Source organism: Dermacentor albipictus, unplaced genomic scaffold (genome assembly GCF_038994185.2).
Source record: "Dermacentor albipictus isolate Rhodes 1998 colony unplaced genomic scaffold, USDA_Dalb.pri_finalv2 scaffold_11, whole genome shotgun sequence".
Taxonomy (NCBI): Eukaryota; Metazoa; Arthropoda; class Arachnida; order Ixodida; family Ixodidae; genus Dermacentor; species Dermacentor albipictus.
Window position 1 is genome coordinate 6,693,654 of NW_027225565.1, and position 13,112 is coordinate 6,706,765.

Genomic DNA, 13,112 nt, shown 5'->3' on the forward strand with positions numbered 1-13,112 from the left:
TGGGTGACAAATACAAATTTCGAAGGCCACACTCTTGCTAGCTGCATGCAGCGGAAGCGATTACGGGAGCCGGAGACAGGTCATGAATGTTGGGTTTTAGGGACGACCTATTTTCAGCCATGGCCATCATAATGGTCACTTCAGGCTGCTGTCTGTTGATTGCAGCATCTGTCAGAACTAGATAGATAAAGCAGCGCTGTATCTGATGCAGAATTCAGCTCACTGGTGTAGCCTTTGCCTGGTTTCTGTGGTTTGCTGCCGGGGATTTCCGAGACGCTGATTTGCTGGCCACCATCCAGATGGGGTGCCAAAGTTTGCCTGGTGAGACCCTAGTTCGTGTGGGATGATGATGATATGTTCTTTATTTTAAGGGTAGGGTCACCTCTCATCTGAAGTTCTATGGGAGAAAATGCAAGATTTTGGAAGAGGCACTGAGAGTAGCTAAATAAAGTATGCACGCTCATTACGGATGTTTCAATGTGTTTTCTACCAGCTGTAGTTGCTTAGTGGCTTTGGTGTTGCGCTGCTAAACACAAGGTCATGGGATCAAATCCTGGTAACGGCAGCCGCATTTCGCAGGGGGGCGAAATGCATAAACACCCATGTACTTTAGATTTAGGTACATGTTAAAGAATCCCAGGTGGTCAAAATTAATCCGGAGTCCCCCACTACGGCGTGCCTCATAATCGTATAGTGGTTTTGGCATGTAATTTATATTTTTTAATGTGTTTACAGTGAAAATAAAAGAAAGATCATATATGGCTCACTGTTCAATTCACAAATAAGTTATTGCTACCTGTCTAGTGAACCGTCACTCCTACACAGATGAATCAGATCTTCTTTCTCTTAAAAAAAAAAAAAAAACGCTATCTGCATAAGGTGACAGCAGCTTGTTACTGAATGCAGATTGCTGGTTCCCTCATGTGCTGATATGAATAAAATTTTGCTAGCAAAGCCATGACTGTTCAACTATCTGAAAACTTAAAGACCTGCAAATGCATGTTTTAAAGGAAAATTGTTATTTGTACCACTTATCCCCAAGACCCAACAAGATTCTAGCTACTGTGCAGTCGAAGCTTGTTCTACTAAGTCATGCTCCTTACTCTCTTTTGTACAGATTCATTTGCAGAGTGTCTGCATTTGCTGCTCCAGAGCCACAGGACGCATTCCGATGTTCAGCTGGCCGTGCTTATGCTGTGTGTCCTCCAGTGGGAGCAGCTGTTGTGCAGTCAAGATGACAGGTCAGCTGGCAACAGCTTGTGGACATTGATTACGTACATAGGAAACTAATTGCAGTTTAGCTCCCACCTGTGGCAAGTCTTTTTGTCAACTTTCACATCTCTCTACCCTATTACTTCTACTTTTCACCAAAATTTTCTCTATGGCTTCTCTGGTTTCATTGTCTGTTTTCTTAGTGTGGTTGTGGCTAATAAGAAATGGAGCCCCTCAGATCACCTAACTCTTCTCCCTCATTGCATAGCTGGGCCTTGAATTTGTTAATCTCAATGCCATGAGGTAGCACACAAAGGTTTATTGGCCACTTGCCTGCTCCTAAGATCACATACTTTGTGACGTCTCTGGTTGAAGGAAGGATGTTCCACATACCTCGCCTTGGCCGTGAGTAGCACTGGCTGACACTCCCAAAGCTAACATTCTACACACACATAAATATCGAAGAAAGTGGACGGTGGGATGGCCACCACGGTAGCTTAATTGGTGAAGCACCGCACACGTAATGGGGAAGATATGGGTTTGGCTCCCACCATCATTTTCACCTCTCCTTTCTAATGATTTGTACATTTCAAACAAACGTAATTTCTTGTGTGACTTTTCTGGCTTCATTGTCTGCATCTTAGTGTGGTTATGGCTAACAAATAATTTAGCCCCTCAGATCTCCTTATTGTTCTTATTCAGAGAGTAAGGCAATAATGACAGTTGACAGGGACAATGTCAGCAAAAGACTAAGCACTACAAGTTGCAGAAACTGCATTAGGATAGTAAAGGGGTGAGTTAGTAAGCATTTGTCATGGAAGGGCAATTGCGACAGAGAGGGAGCCAAAAGGCAAGAAATACTACACATGTGCTGACCCTCAAATCAGCATTTTATTGGACAGGTGCAAACATGAATACTATACTGATAAGAAAATATAAAGTGAACAAAAATTCCAGAGATATATCTGTACATTAGAAAGGCTAGGCCCATTAACCTCTGTATCTTCCGTCAATATCTTCAAATTCATTATCATTCACAACACTGGATGCTTGGCCGATAGATGTAGAAAGCTTCAGTGACTTTATGAGTTAGCTGCTTGCAGTGAACATGGGGCTGACACATGGTAGCCATGTGTCTATAGACATTAGCCTAAATAAATTGAATATACAGTTAAACCTCGATATAATGTTGGTAAACTATGTAATCTGTTTTGTTGTATTCAAATTTCATTGTATTGAAATTCTACCTTTTATGCAAATAAGTACAGTCACCGATTCATTTTTCTTACCGGAAGGGACTGCAAAATTTTCCGAATTATCAGGCAATCAAAGAAAGTAAATTTGAATGAGAAAAAAATTGAATTTTGTTGAATTTGAGAGTCGGCAATGAGAGATACGATTTCATGCTGTGTCTACGATATCGTCACATTGGTGGTATAAATTAAACAAAGCGAGCCACACTTTCGCACCACTCTTCCCCCACAGCTAATAGTGGGAGAACACTATTGCAGCGGCATGATTATTGCCTCCAGAACTGGTGAAAGAAGAAGAGGGCTCACATGCATGTAGTGCGAGAATAGAACACACTAGTGCACTCGACCTGAGCGACCGCAGTATCGGCCACTCCAGAGATTCGGCGGCATCGCGGCTGGCTGGCCTAAATAAACAATTGCTATGGTGACTTCCTCTTCGCACTGCCTCCCACAAATTGGTGACATTGAGCCCAGCCATGCCAGTGTCAACACACTGACTCCACCGAGGCGAGAGTGACGTGACCTCACGCGGTCCAGCAGATGTGCCGTGGTTGTAGGGTGTCCAGGAATTCTACATTGACATGCCGGACATCTGGTTTGTCCAGCTGGACAGCCACTGCCGTATCAACAAAATTCCAGGCTCCGGCTGCCACCGCCCGGCCCCCGACTTCTATGAGGACTTGCAGGCAGCGCTTCTTGGTCACTACGCTACCTTGAGTGCTCAGTCACAACAGCTCTCGCCATTTGAGCTGTTGTGTCATTCTTTGTCTTGTCATCCCACATCGCCTGCGTCCACCTGTGCCAATCAGCAGCACGTGCCAGCCCCAGCATCAAACCTCTATCTGTCCCTGAGCCTCCTCCCCAGCTCAAAGGCAGCTGCATGACAACTCTTTCCAAGGAATTGACTGGGCCAAATGCAAGCACTTTCGGCTACACTGCGGCTCGCTGCTCTCCTTCCTTGGTTGTTCCTGCAAGCTATCCACTCTCAGTTCGGGAGTGCCTCACTCATCACCAATTCAGAAACTTTCTCACCGGCTCCACTAGGTGCAAATTTCACTCTCGCAGGCACGGCAACGCCACAAGCACAATCTTGAGGATGCCTTCAGCGACCACCGCAACCCTGTTACTGTCGTCATTTGAGATTTTGCCGCAAGCAGCAGCAGGCGAGCTTTCCGATGTTCTGTGCTCGCACCTTCCGCAGATGCATGGCATACCGAAGTTTTGCAGGAGCAGCTCTGCCATCTGGTTTCTCCAGCTCGAGTATCAGTTCTACGTCAACAACATAAGTGACCAACACTTATGCTATCTCCACGCAAGTCGCGAGCTGCCAGACAGTCTTCTTTCGGAGCTGCGACTTCTACCAGGCTTGGGCATCTACGAGAACCTGCGGCTGGTCGTGATTTTGCACTACAACATCACTGTTGCTCCGCCTCGTTCACAACCTACGTTGCCAGTGCTACCTGGTTCGCCTCTTTCAGATTGCATGAACCTGACACTACCAACAACAGCATCTGCTTTCTGTAAGCCTTTGACAAAAGCCCTCACACATTACGCGCCAAACGAGCAGGGACTGGACTGACCATGCCATTTTGAGACCAAGGTCTTGCTGGTCGTCACAATATGCCGCCCTGCACAAGCATACTCACACCTGAAATGGTGACGCAGCATGAATCGGTGAGGGCAACAAGGCACAGCACCACTCGCAGTTCTCTGCCACTGCCATTGTTGCACGTCATTTGACGATGCAATCTTCTGTGTTGTTCCCCTCAATAGCCTGAACTCTTGGCATGTGCCAAGAACTGCTCAATATGCTTCAACTATGCTTGCCGAGTTTCACTGCACTGAGCGCACAGACGCTTACACCGCAAGACAACATCCTCAATGCACAAGACAATGCGTCCTGTGTCCAGACACTCTCAGCCATGACCACCAGAGAGCTATTTGTGCCCTTTGCCGCAACACGGACTTTACCTGGACTTCTTAATGGATGCTACGAATTGCCACTCATGTTTATACGCTTGTAGTCTCTATACATGTAGCTTTTGCACATATTTCAATTGCGCTTCGCACCAGAAGTGGAGCCCTGTAGCGGCACGACCATTGCCTCCAGAGCCGGTGAAGAAAAAGTGGGCTCACGTGCAGTAGTGTGAGATAGACCACGCTAGTGCGCTCGACCTGAGCGACCACGGTATCGGCTGCTCCAGTGCTCCCGCAGCACCATGACTGACCAGCCTGAATAAACTGTGGCTTCCTCTTCGCACCGTCTCTCACACTATCATGAAAAGTGCCAGCAATGGGGAGCCAATGGTTCATCTGCCTCTTGTTTCAGTACGTCTCCGAAACTCGAGAAAATGCAACCTCTAGTGCTAGATGTGCAGGAAGACAGCACACAAGATGCCATGCCATCTCGGAATGTCCACTCTTCATAGACGGAGCAGATAACCTCTAACAGGCCACGCTGACAGCCATGCATAGCCACGGCCGCACTAAAAAAGGAGACCACGCCAACCTGCCCCACTTCTCCACCCGCTCTCGCGCGTGCTTGATCGCATTACCACGTCCTTGTACCCCTCCCCCCCCTTACTCTTACTCGTGTGAGAAGACAGCACTCATCAAGCCATCATCATTCACGGCTCACCCTCACACGCATTCACTTGCACCAAAAGCATACAGTTCACAGGGCGCAATAGGATCTTATTGCACTGATTTTATATGGAACATGATGCTGCTCTGCTTTGGCGGTTGCTTTTGGTCACACAGCATGTGGTTTGAGAGAGGCCGGTGCAAGCAACCGCTTCTAATTGAACCACTTCATCATCTGCATCAGTCGAAGTTTCCATTTATTGTCTCTATATTCCTTCATGGCAGCAGTAAAATTTCATTATGTTCAAATTATGTATCAACGCACTTGGTTATATTGAGGTTCTAAATACATGGCATTCCATGGACAAGAAGCTATAGAAAGTTAAATACTTTGTTATATTGACGACTTCGTTATAATGAAGTCAAACCTCAATATAAGGAACCTCAAGTTAACAATATTCGCGGTATAACAAACTATTTTCATTTCCCAATCTTAGTTGCATTGAAAACTGTATTTCTTTTTTGTGATTTAACAGTGTAACTTCGTGACAGTTTCAATTTAACAAAGTGTTCAGCTATTTTAATCATAGTTTTTTGCTAGATTACTAGCCACACAGGCCCCAAGTACATGTTGGCTGAGGCAAAAGTTATTTCAAGCGTCCTTCTACATGAAAAGTTTCAGCGGCAAAATCACTGTCAAAGGGTGCGGGCCGGGACACAGCTTTACAATTGCTAGCAAGTACAGTGAGGCATGGCATTTTCTGAAGCGCCTGATGTTTGAGCGCAGGCGCGAGTAAGAGTGGGTGCGAGAGAGAAAATGGGGGGGGGGGACTTTTGCCCCTTGAATATCTGACTTTGTCTAGGCACTGTGGAGGAGAACTTTCTTTGCTCGTGTTGTATGCATTTGTCCCTAGGCGTGCTGGCATTGCGGAGTGGGGTTGAATTTGTTTACACTCGCACGCTGGCTGCCAGCGTGGTAAAACAGGTCAGTCTAAATCAGTCTAAGAATCAGTCTAAACTGATTTAGTGTTTCCCTTTGTAGGTTGTTTAAACTGCTGCTAGCGTTGGGATACTGGGGTGAAGTTGACAGATTATTAAAGTTATTAAACCAACCTGTGTGCATAGCTACAACATTGGATATGCCTGTACTTTGTACTCAATAGGTTTTTCACTTGTACATAGGGCTCTCTGAACGGTGAACTGTGGTAGTCTCACTACCCACCAGTCCATCTCATCTTGCCCAGTTCCCACCACTTGTTTGGACTATAACCTACTAACTTATACTGGCTATGGATACATGACGTGCTGAGCCGGCATGGGAGCAGCACCTCGAGCCTTATGTTGTATGCAGAGTGCACCACACATCCAGTGCAACAGCCACTATGTGTGTTTCTGATGCACATGGCACTTAAACACCAAGCGCTGGCCATATTTCAGCCAAGGAACTTTACATGAAGCTGAATGTCATGGCTGTAGGCCAACTTAGGTTGACTGTAAAAGTGTCCCACTTATGTCGATGAAGGTAGTTGTGTGGGCTTGTTGGTTAGTCATCATCTTTTAGTTGGACAGCTGTGTCCCAGTGAGGTATTGCACTCATGTTAGGACTAAGATCTGCCATTGATTATTTGTACGAGAAGTTGACTGGATAAACTTACATTGGTATGCCTTTTGATGCAAGTCCCTGTGTACATGTAATTGTTGCAGTCAATTGGAGTAGTAAAAGTGAAGTGGAAGTGCTGAGGGAAAGAGTGCCATACAGCGGCGCACCACCTAGTGTAATTTTATATCTCGAATGATCCAGCAGTTCAGTTTATGCATAAGACGTTTCTATAGCTTTGCATCGGATTCGAAATGTTAACATTTGTGTAAAGGGACCTGACAGGCCCTGCCAACTGCCTTAGCTGATGATGTCTACCTTTCATATGTTTCTTGCAAGAGCCCTGCACATACAGGAATTATCTCAGCAACATTTTTATATGATGTGGCAGGTAAGAGGAACTAGTAAGTTGCTGAGTGCTCAGAAATTGCACATTTGGTTCAAACCGTGGGGGATTACATCCCATGTATATGCCTTTTACATTTTACAGCTTGAGTATTTAACTCTGTTGGTGATAAAATGGCCATGTACACAGTGAAGCAATGTAATCAGTTAAGAGGCTAAGCAATAAGCTGCATGTGCTTTATTGCATCAAAAACAACTACTGAAGTGTTCATAACCTGTACAATTCAACCTGCAGCCTTAAAAGACTACTGACAAGATAACTTATCCTTATTCTTAATGGATAACTGCCAACCCAGTAATTACGGTAATAGGCTTGAATTCCTTGAGATCCCAGCAAATATACATTGAACCCTTTTAAAGCAGCATGTTTAAAGTGCATGCCAATTGGATGAAACAGGTCAGAGGTGACGTCATAGAAATTGAAAATGGAGCTCACGAGGTACCAACATCGTTGATGCGGTGCACTACCAGTCAGCTTGGGTAGCGGACACCGGCAACTCTGTGACCGTACCACTAAAAGCTCAGTGCATTGAGCACTCAACAAGGTCAGAGGGCAGAGAAATAGAGAGGGATGCTCAGCATTTCTGGAAAATTGGCAGTTGTGAAACCAGTCTAATCAGGTGTCAATTAGGGAAAATCCACAATGGAGGAGGATGGAAGGACAGATTTGGTCATGTGTACCCTGCCTTTGGTGAGAAGGTCATTGTTTAGCTTTTGGCAGCTGCACTGTGCTGAGTGGCTCAATGGAGTGCTATACCTTGTGACAATTACCTCCTACAGGGCAACTTAGGTAATTGCTTAAGGTTAACAGGTCTTAGTAAAACTTGCGTGTTCCCTTTGGCACTCTGATCATCTGTGCCAAATCGTACAACTAAAAGGTATGTAGTTTGACAGTAAAGTTTGAAGGTTGTCTTACGTGCACATGCATAAACACAAATATCAGAAATATTTTACACTAAGGTCTGAATCTTAGGCTAGTTGGTTAGGCAGCATCTTTGAACGAAAAAGTGAGAAAGATGGGACAAGTGCTCTTGTCCAGTTATGCGCTCTGTTCCCTTGAAAGATCTTATATACACTATGTTTTCTGTGTTGGCTAATACTGTAGATATATCTACAGTAAAACCTTGTTAAACCGTACCTGCTTAAACGGTATTTTCATTTTAAAAGTAGTAAAGTCAAATCCCCGACTCAGCGGCCATTGAACATAATGTGTTTTGTATCCGCATAAACTGAATGAACTTATTGCATACCTATCGGTTAACACATAGCGTTTCCACTTTTAGTCGCGCAAACACGGCTGTGCGTTGTCTCCATCGGGTGGCCCGACAGAACAATAAGCTTCAGAGATCAGCACAATGGCCTGCAAGTGCCCTCTGCGTTTGTGCGTGAAGCCACATCAACATCATTTCGGGGCTCTGCCAGAAAGCGTTGTGGCGTTGTGCAAGTGGGAGCTCGCGTCATGCCGAAACTTGGATAAAAAAGACGCCGGGTGCTTAGCATAGAAGAAAAATTAGACATTGTTTGTGCTATCGAACGTGACGCGAAAAATCGGCGCTGGCATGCGACATGGGTCTACTGTTGACTACGGTGTGTGGCATTTGGAATGTGAAGTTGCTCGGCAGCGCTGCTGTGACCGCGAAGAGATGTCGGCTATGAGGTCTGACTTTTCGCCATCGTTGCCTCTGTTATTGTAGAAGTGTCACCTAGCGACAGTGATAAGGACGACACGGAAAGCAGCAGCACGGACGATTCAGGCCCGGCAGTGGCAGAAGCTGCGCGTTACATTAGCCTCATGAATGCAATCGTCGCTACGAGAACAGCACCCTGCAATGAAGAGGTGCCCCGCGGCTTCTGTAACGCTACCATGCCTGTGCATGGAGAATATGCAACGCCAACGAGGAATCTGCCATGCAAGTGTTTGCCAAGAAGAGGGCGCTGGCTCAAAAACTGGCTCACAGCTTCAGCAAGTTTGAGGCCGCTGTCGTTGTTCCTAGGCCGTCGCGGCATCAAACGAAAATAACACGTTTGTCGCGTAAAGTAAATAAATACTGCATGTTTTTTCTCCTTTCCTCGCACTCTCTCCGAGTTCCGTTTTTGACAGGTAAGTGGGCGACCTCATGCTATTTTGGTTAAGCATTACTACCGTTTAGTGCGTACGTTTTCCGAGCTCCGGCCAACTACGGTTTAATGAGGTTTCACTGTACTAATGGTAGCCTGTGGCATCAGTGTCATATCCATTGAATAAAACATATCACACAGAACTTTAATGATCACATTTAACCTGTTTTGCTACTTCTTCCTTGCATGTTTGCTTCAATTGCTCCAGTGCTGGGCCTGAGCTTGAGGAAGTGGAGCCACCACCGCTGTGTTTTGCCACTGCAGTGGCCAATTATGTGCTCATCAATGGCTATGCCGGCTGCCAGAGTCTTCTGGTGCTTTCACTGCTCTGCCAAATGATACCGGTAGGGTAAAATCAGTTCTGTGTGAACCCATTTGAGAAATGTGTCATGATTAAGGGGAAATCTTGACTCAGTTCTGACGCGGTGCAAGTGTGGCGAAGTGAATTTTGCTGAATGACATTTATTTTTCTGCCATTACCATTTTCTCTCCTGATGATGGCTTAGCAACCCTTGGAAATGACATTTTTTAAATCATGACAATAATTTCTTCAGTGTCTTTACAACTTCATTTCTTCCTCCATTGTTCTTTTTTTGGGAACTCATCAGCACAACATGTAAATTATGCAAAAAAGGTGAGGCGTGCAGACAGGACACAAGAGGAGAGAATTGGACAACATATAAACTTGTGTTGGAAGTGTGTGTTGAACGTTGAGCAATATGGGGGCGGGGAGCTCTTGAAGAAAGCTTCCGTGTGTACTGAAACATCAGTGTCAAGCACCTTTTTGTTTCTTTAAAACAACTTTTGATGGTGGCCTGCACATGCACTTGGAAGTGAGTTTTTATTGTGAAGTTTTTATCTCATGTATGATCACGCATAAGCATAATGCTGTGAATAAATGTCAGGCGTAGACATAATGACAGGATGTTCAGGGAAGGGAATGTTATAACCATTGAGTGAAGAAGTGATAGGATGTTTTTATTGCGATAATTATAAGGACACTCCAGGCACCTTTCTACCGTCGCCTTCACTGTGAGGTTCCCTATAAAGTCCAAGGCTGATAAGATCGTCGCCACGCGTTGTATGCTGTATGTGCGAGTGAAAGCTTGCGAGGGTGAGCCGGTGAATGTGGCTCAATCGCGTGTGCGGGCAAGGAAGGTGGGCTGGAAGCATGCTCTCTCCTGTCGTGTGCGAGGCACGGGGGTGAGGCGAGGGAGGGGGAGACGTTCTTCTCTGGTGGCTGGTGCTTACGGCGGGGCCATGCAGGTGCCGTATGTGTAGAGCGATCTGCGATGCTTGCAGGGTGCATATAGTGCCAGAAGCGTCGTATGTGCTGTGCTTTCGACATTCTTTTCGTGTTGAAGCGAGAGATGCACAAACGTCAATTCGATTGCTGCTGCTGCCACGATTCTTCACTCCAGCATTTTGACAGTGAGTTCCCGCACTCATAGAATGAGACGTGTTCATGTTTACTTGTGCACACGTGACACCGTGCTTGTTTAGTTAAAACACGTTGGTGGGCTACTTGGTTTGAATTCATAATAGAATGTGTAAGCATGACTGAACGACGGCATAGAAAGAAACAGACACACAGAGACAGCGCTGTCTCTGTTTGTCTTTTTCTTTCTACATCTTCGTTTAGTCGCGCTTACACATTATATTGCTATGTCAGCGTGGCCGTCATGATTGCCACGCCGGGCACGTTGGGCACGGCGGAAGGGTGGCCTGAAGAGAGATGGAGAGGCAGACGGGGAGAGGCAGACGGGGACTGAGGCTGAGAGTCCCCATCAATCTCTCTTCAGGCCGCCGTCCCAGCATGCCCAACGTGCCCGGCATGGCAATCATGGCGGCCATTCCGACATAACATTTTGGTGACGAGGATAATCCACGTGCATCGCACCTACATGAGAGTTGCGACTCCCAGCTTGCTTCGTCACCACATCTGCTACTGCTGCTGCCCTCCTTGCAAGCAGCATTTCTGCACTTTCTGCGACTGTGACGTCATCTGCTTGACCCCTCGACGCTACTGCGGGGTCTTCTTTGCGGCTGTCTGCACCCCTGGTTCCTGCCTGCTACTTCTGCAACATGAATGTGGCAATTCTCCCCCCACCCTTGTCCTTTCCCGGCGTACCGGCTATTCCTTGGCACACATGGCGACATATGTTGCAGGTATCACATCGACACCACTGCCAAGACTTTCCAGAAAATGATGTCTCAGGTGTTGAAGGGTTGTCCAGTAGTACTCTGTTATCTAGATGATATTTTGGTTTGAAGTAAAGACCGTGCAGAGCATGATGCAAACTTGAAAACTGTCTTTACGAACGAAGCGCATATTGTGGGCCATTGTATTAATGCTCAAGGGTTATAACCTTTTGAATCAAAGGTACATGCCATTCGCTATGCTCCTCCTTCCACTGATAGTAAGACATTGCAGTCTTTTCTTGGCTTAGCAGGTTATTATGCAAAGTTTTTACCACATTATGCCAATGTTCTTAAACCACTGCGCCATATGCTCCGGCAAGGCCAGACCTTCGAATGGTCTGAAGAGGCCCATGCTAGTTTCACTAGGATAAAGGAACTTCTTGCAAATAATTCAGTAATTCACATATTTTATGAAAGTCTTCCTATCATAATTACTACTGATGCATCAAATGTCGGACTTGGAGCAGTGTTTCAACAAAAAAAAGGAGATCAGTTGGTCATTGTCACTTTTGCTTCAAGAACATTGTCCCCTGCCGAGCGCAGGTATTCTGCTGGCGAACGCGAGGCGCTTGTGTGTTTATTTTCTTGTGAGAGGTGGCATGTGTACCTGTGGGGTCGGAACTTCACTCTGTGCACTGACCACCAAGCATTAACTACATGACTGTTAGCTGGTTCATCAGGGCGACGCCCACTACGCACTTAAAGATGGCGCGCTCGACTCTTATATTACAACTTCACTGTGCAATATTGCAAGGGCTCAGACAATGTAGTAGCACATGCTTTGTCCAAGTTAGCTCTTCCGCTTCCTGCAGCTCAGCAGCTGGAGGAGGAAATTGTCTCCCTAGTCACTCCATGCATTAGTAAAGCTGATTTACAAGCAGCTACCTTACAGGACACTCTTTTGCATCAGGTCATCAAATTCACTGCTGATGGATGGCCCATAAAGAGGGCTTTGCCTTCTGAATTATTACCTTATTTTGCAGTTAAGCATAAACTCCCTTATGTTGAAGGTCTGGTTTTTAGCGATGAATTGTTTACTATCCTAGCGTCCTTAAGAAACAAACTCGTACAGCTTGCTCATGGAGATCATCCAGGACTAAACAGCAACTTAGAGAAAGGTACTGGTGGCCTCGTTTAGACAAACAGGTGGAAAATGCAGTCTGAAATTGTTACATTTGTCAGGCCACGGACAAGTCGGCTAAACCGGTATTTGCTCCGTTACAACCAATTCCTTTTCCTGAGGCTGCACGGGAAAAGTTAGGTATGAACATAGTTGGTCCTTTGACTCATGCTCTACTTGACTGCAGATTTGCCATAACATTAGTTGATTATTATTCCAAGTGGCCTGAAGTCCGTTTCGCTCGCGAGGTGACTTCTGATGCTGTTATAACTTTTCTGTCTGCCACTTTCAGCCTAGAGGGTTTCCCCCAATCGATCGTAACGGACAATGGTCCACAGTTTAAATCTCAGCAGTTTGAGTCCTTCCTTGCAGTACGAGGAATTAAACATCTGTATTCATCCAACTATTATCCACAAGCTAATGGACAAGTGGAGCTGTTTAACAGGATGCTCAAGGAGCAAATTCAGCTAGCACAACTTGAGCAATGCCCATTGATGAAAGCCATTACTGATTACTTAGGTACTTACAGGATGACAGCACAGGCTACTACAGGGTTATCTCCAGCCAGGCTTTTACATAGTCAACAACCTTGCTCATCCATTGACATAACTAATTTCGCTGA

The 13,112-nt window shown here is 45.8% G+C and overlaps 1 protein-coding gene across 7 annotated transcripts in view; it reads left to right on the forward strand.

Moving 5' to 3' along the window:
• LOC139051281 (uncharacterized) overlaps positions 1–13,112 on the forward strand; it is a 211,713-nt gene that overhangs the window by 122,895 nt on the left and 75,706 nt on the right. For all 7 annotated transcript variants that reach the window (XM_070528283.1, XM_070528286.1, XM_070528284.1 and 4 more), the window contains 3 exons: positions 212–321; positions 1,118–1,241; positions 9,377–9,512. In XM_070528283.1, the coding sequence (XP_070384384.1) occupies positions 212–321; positions 1,118–1,241; positions 9,377–9,512 (370 nt within the window). The remainder of the gene's footprint in view (positions 1–211; positions 322–1,117; positions 1,242–9,376; positions 9,513–13,112) is intronic.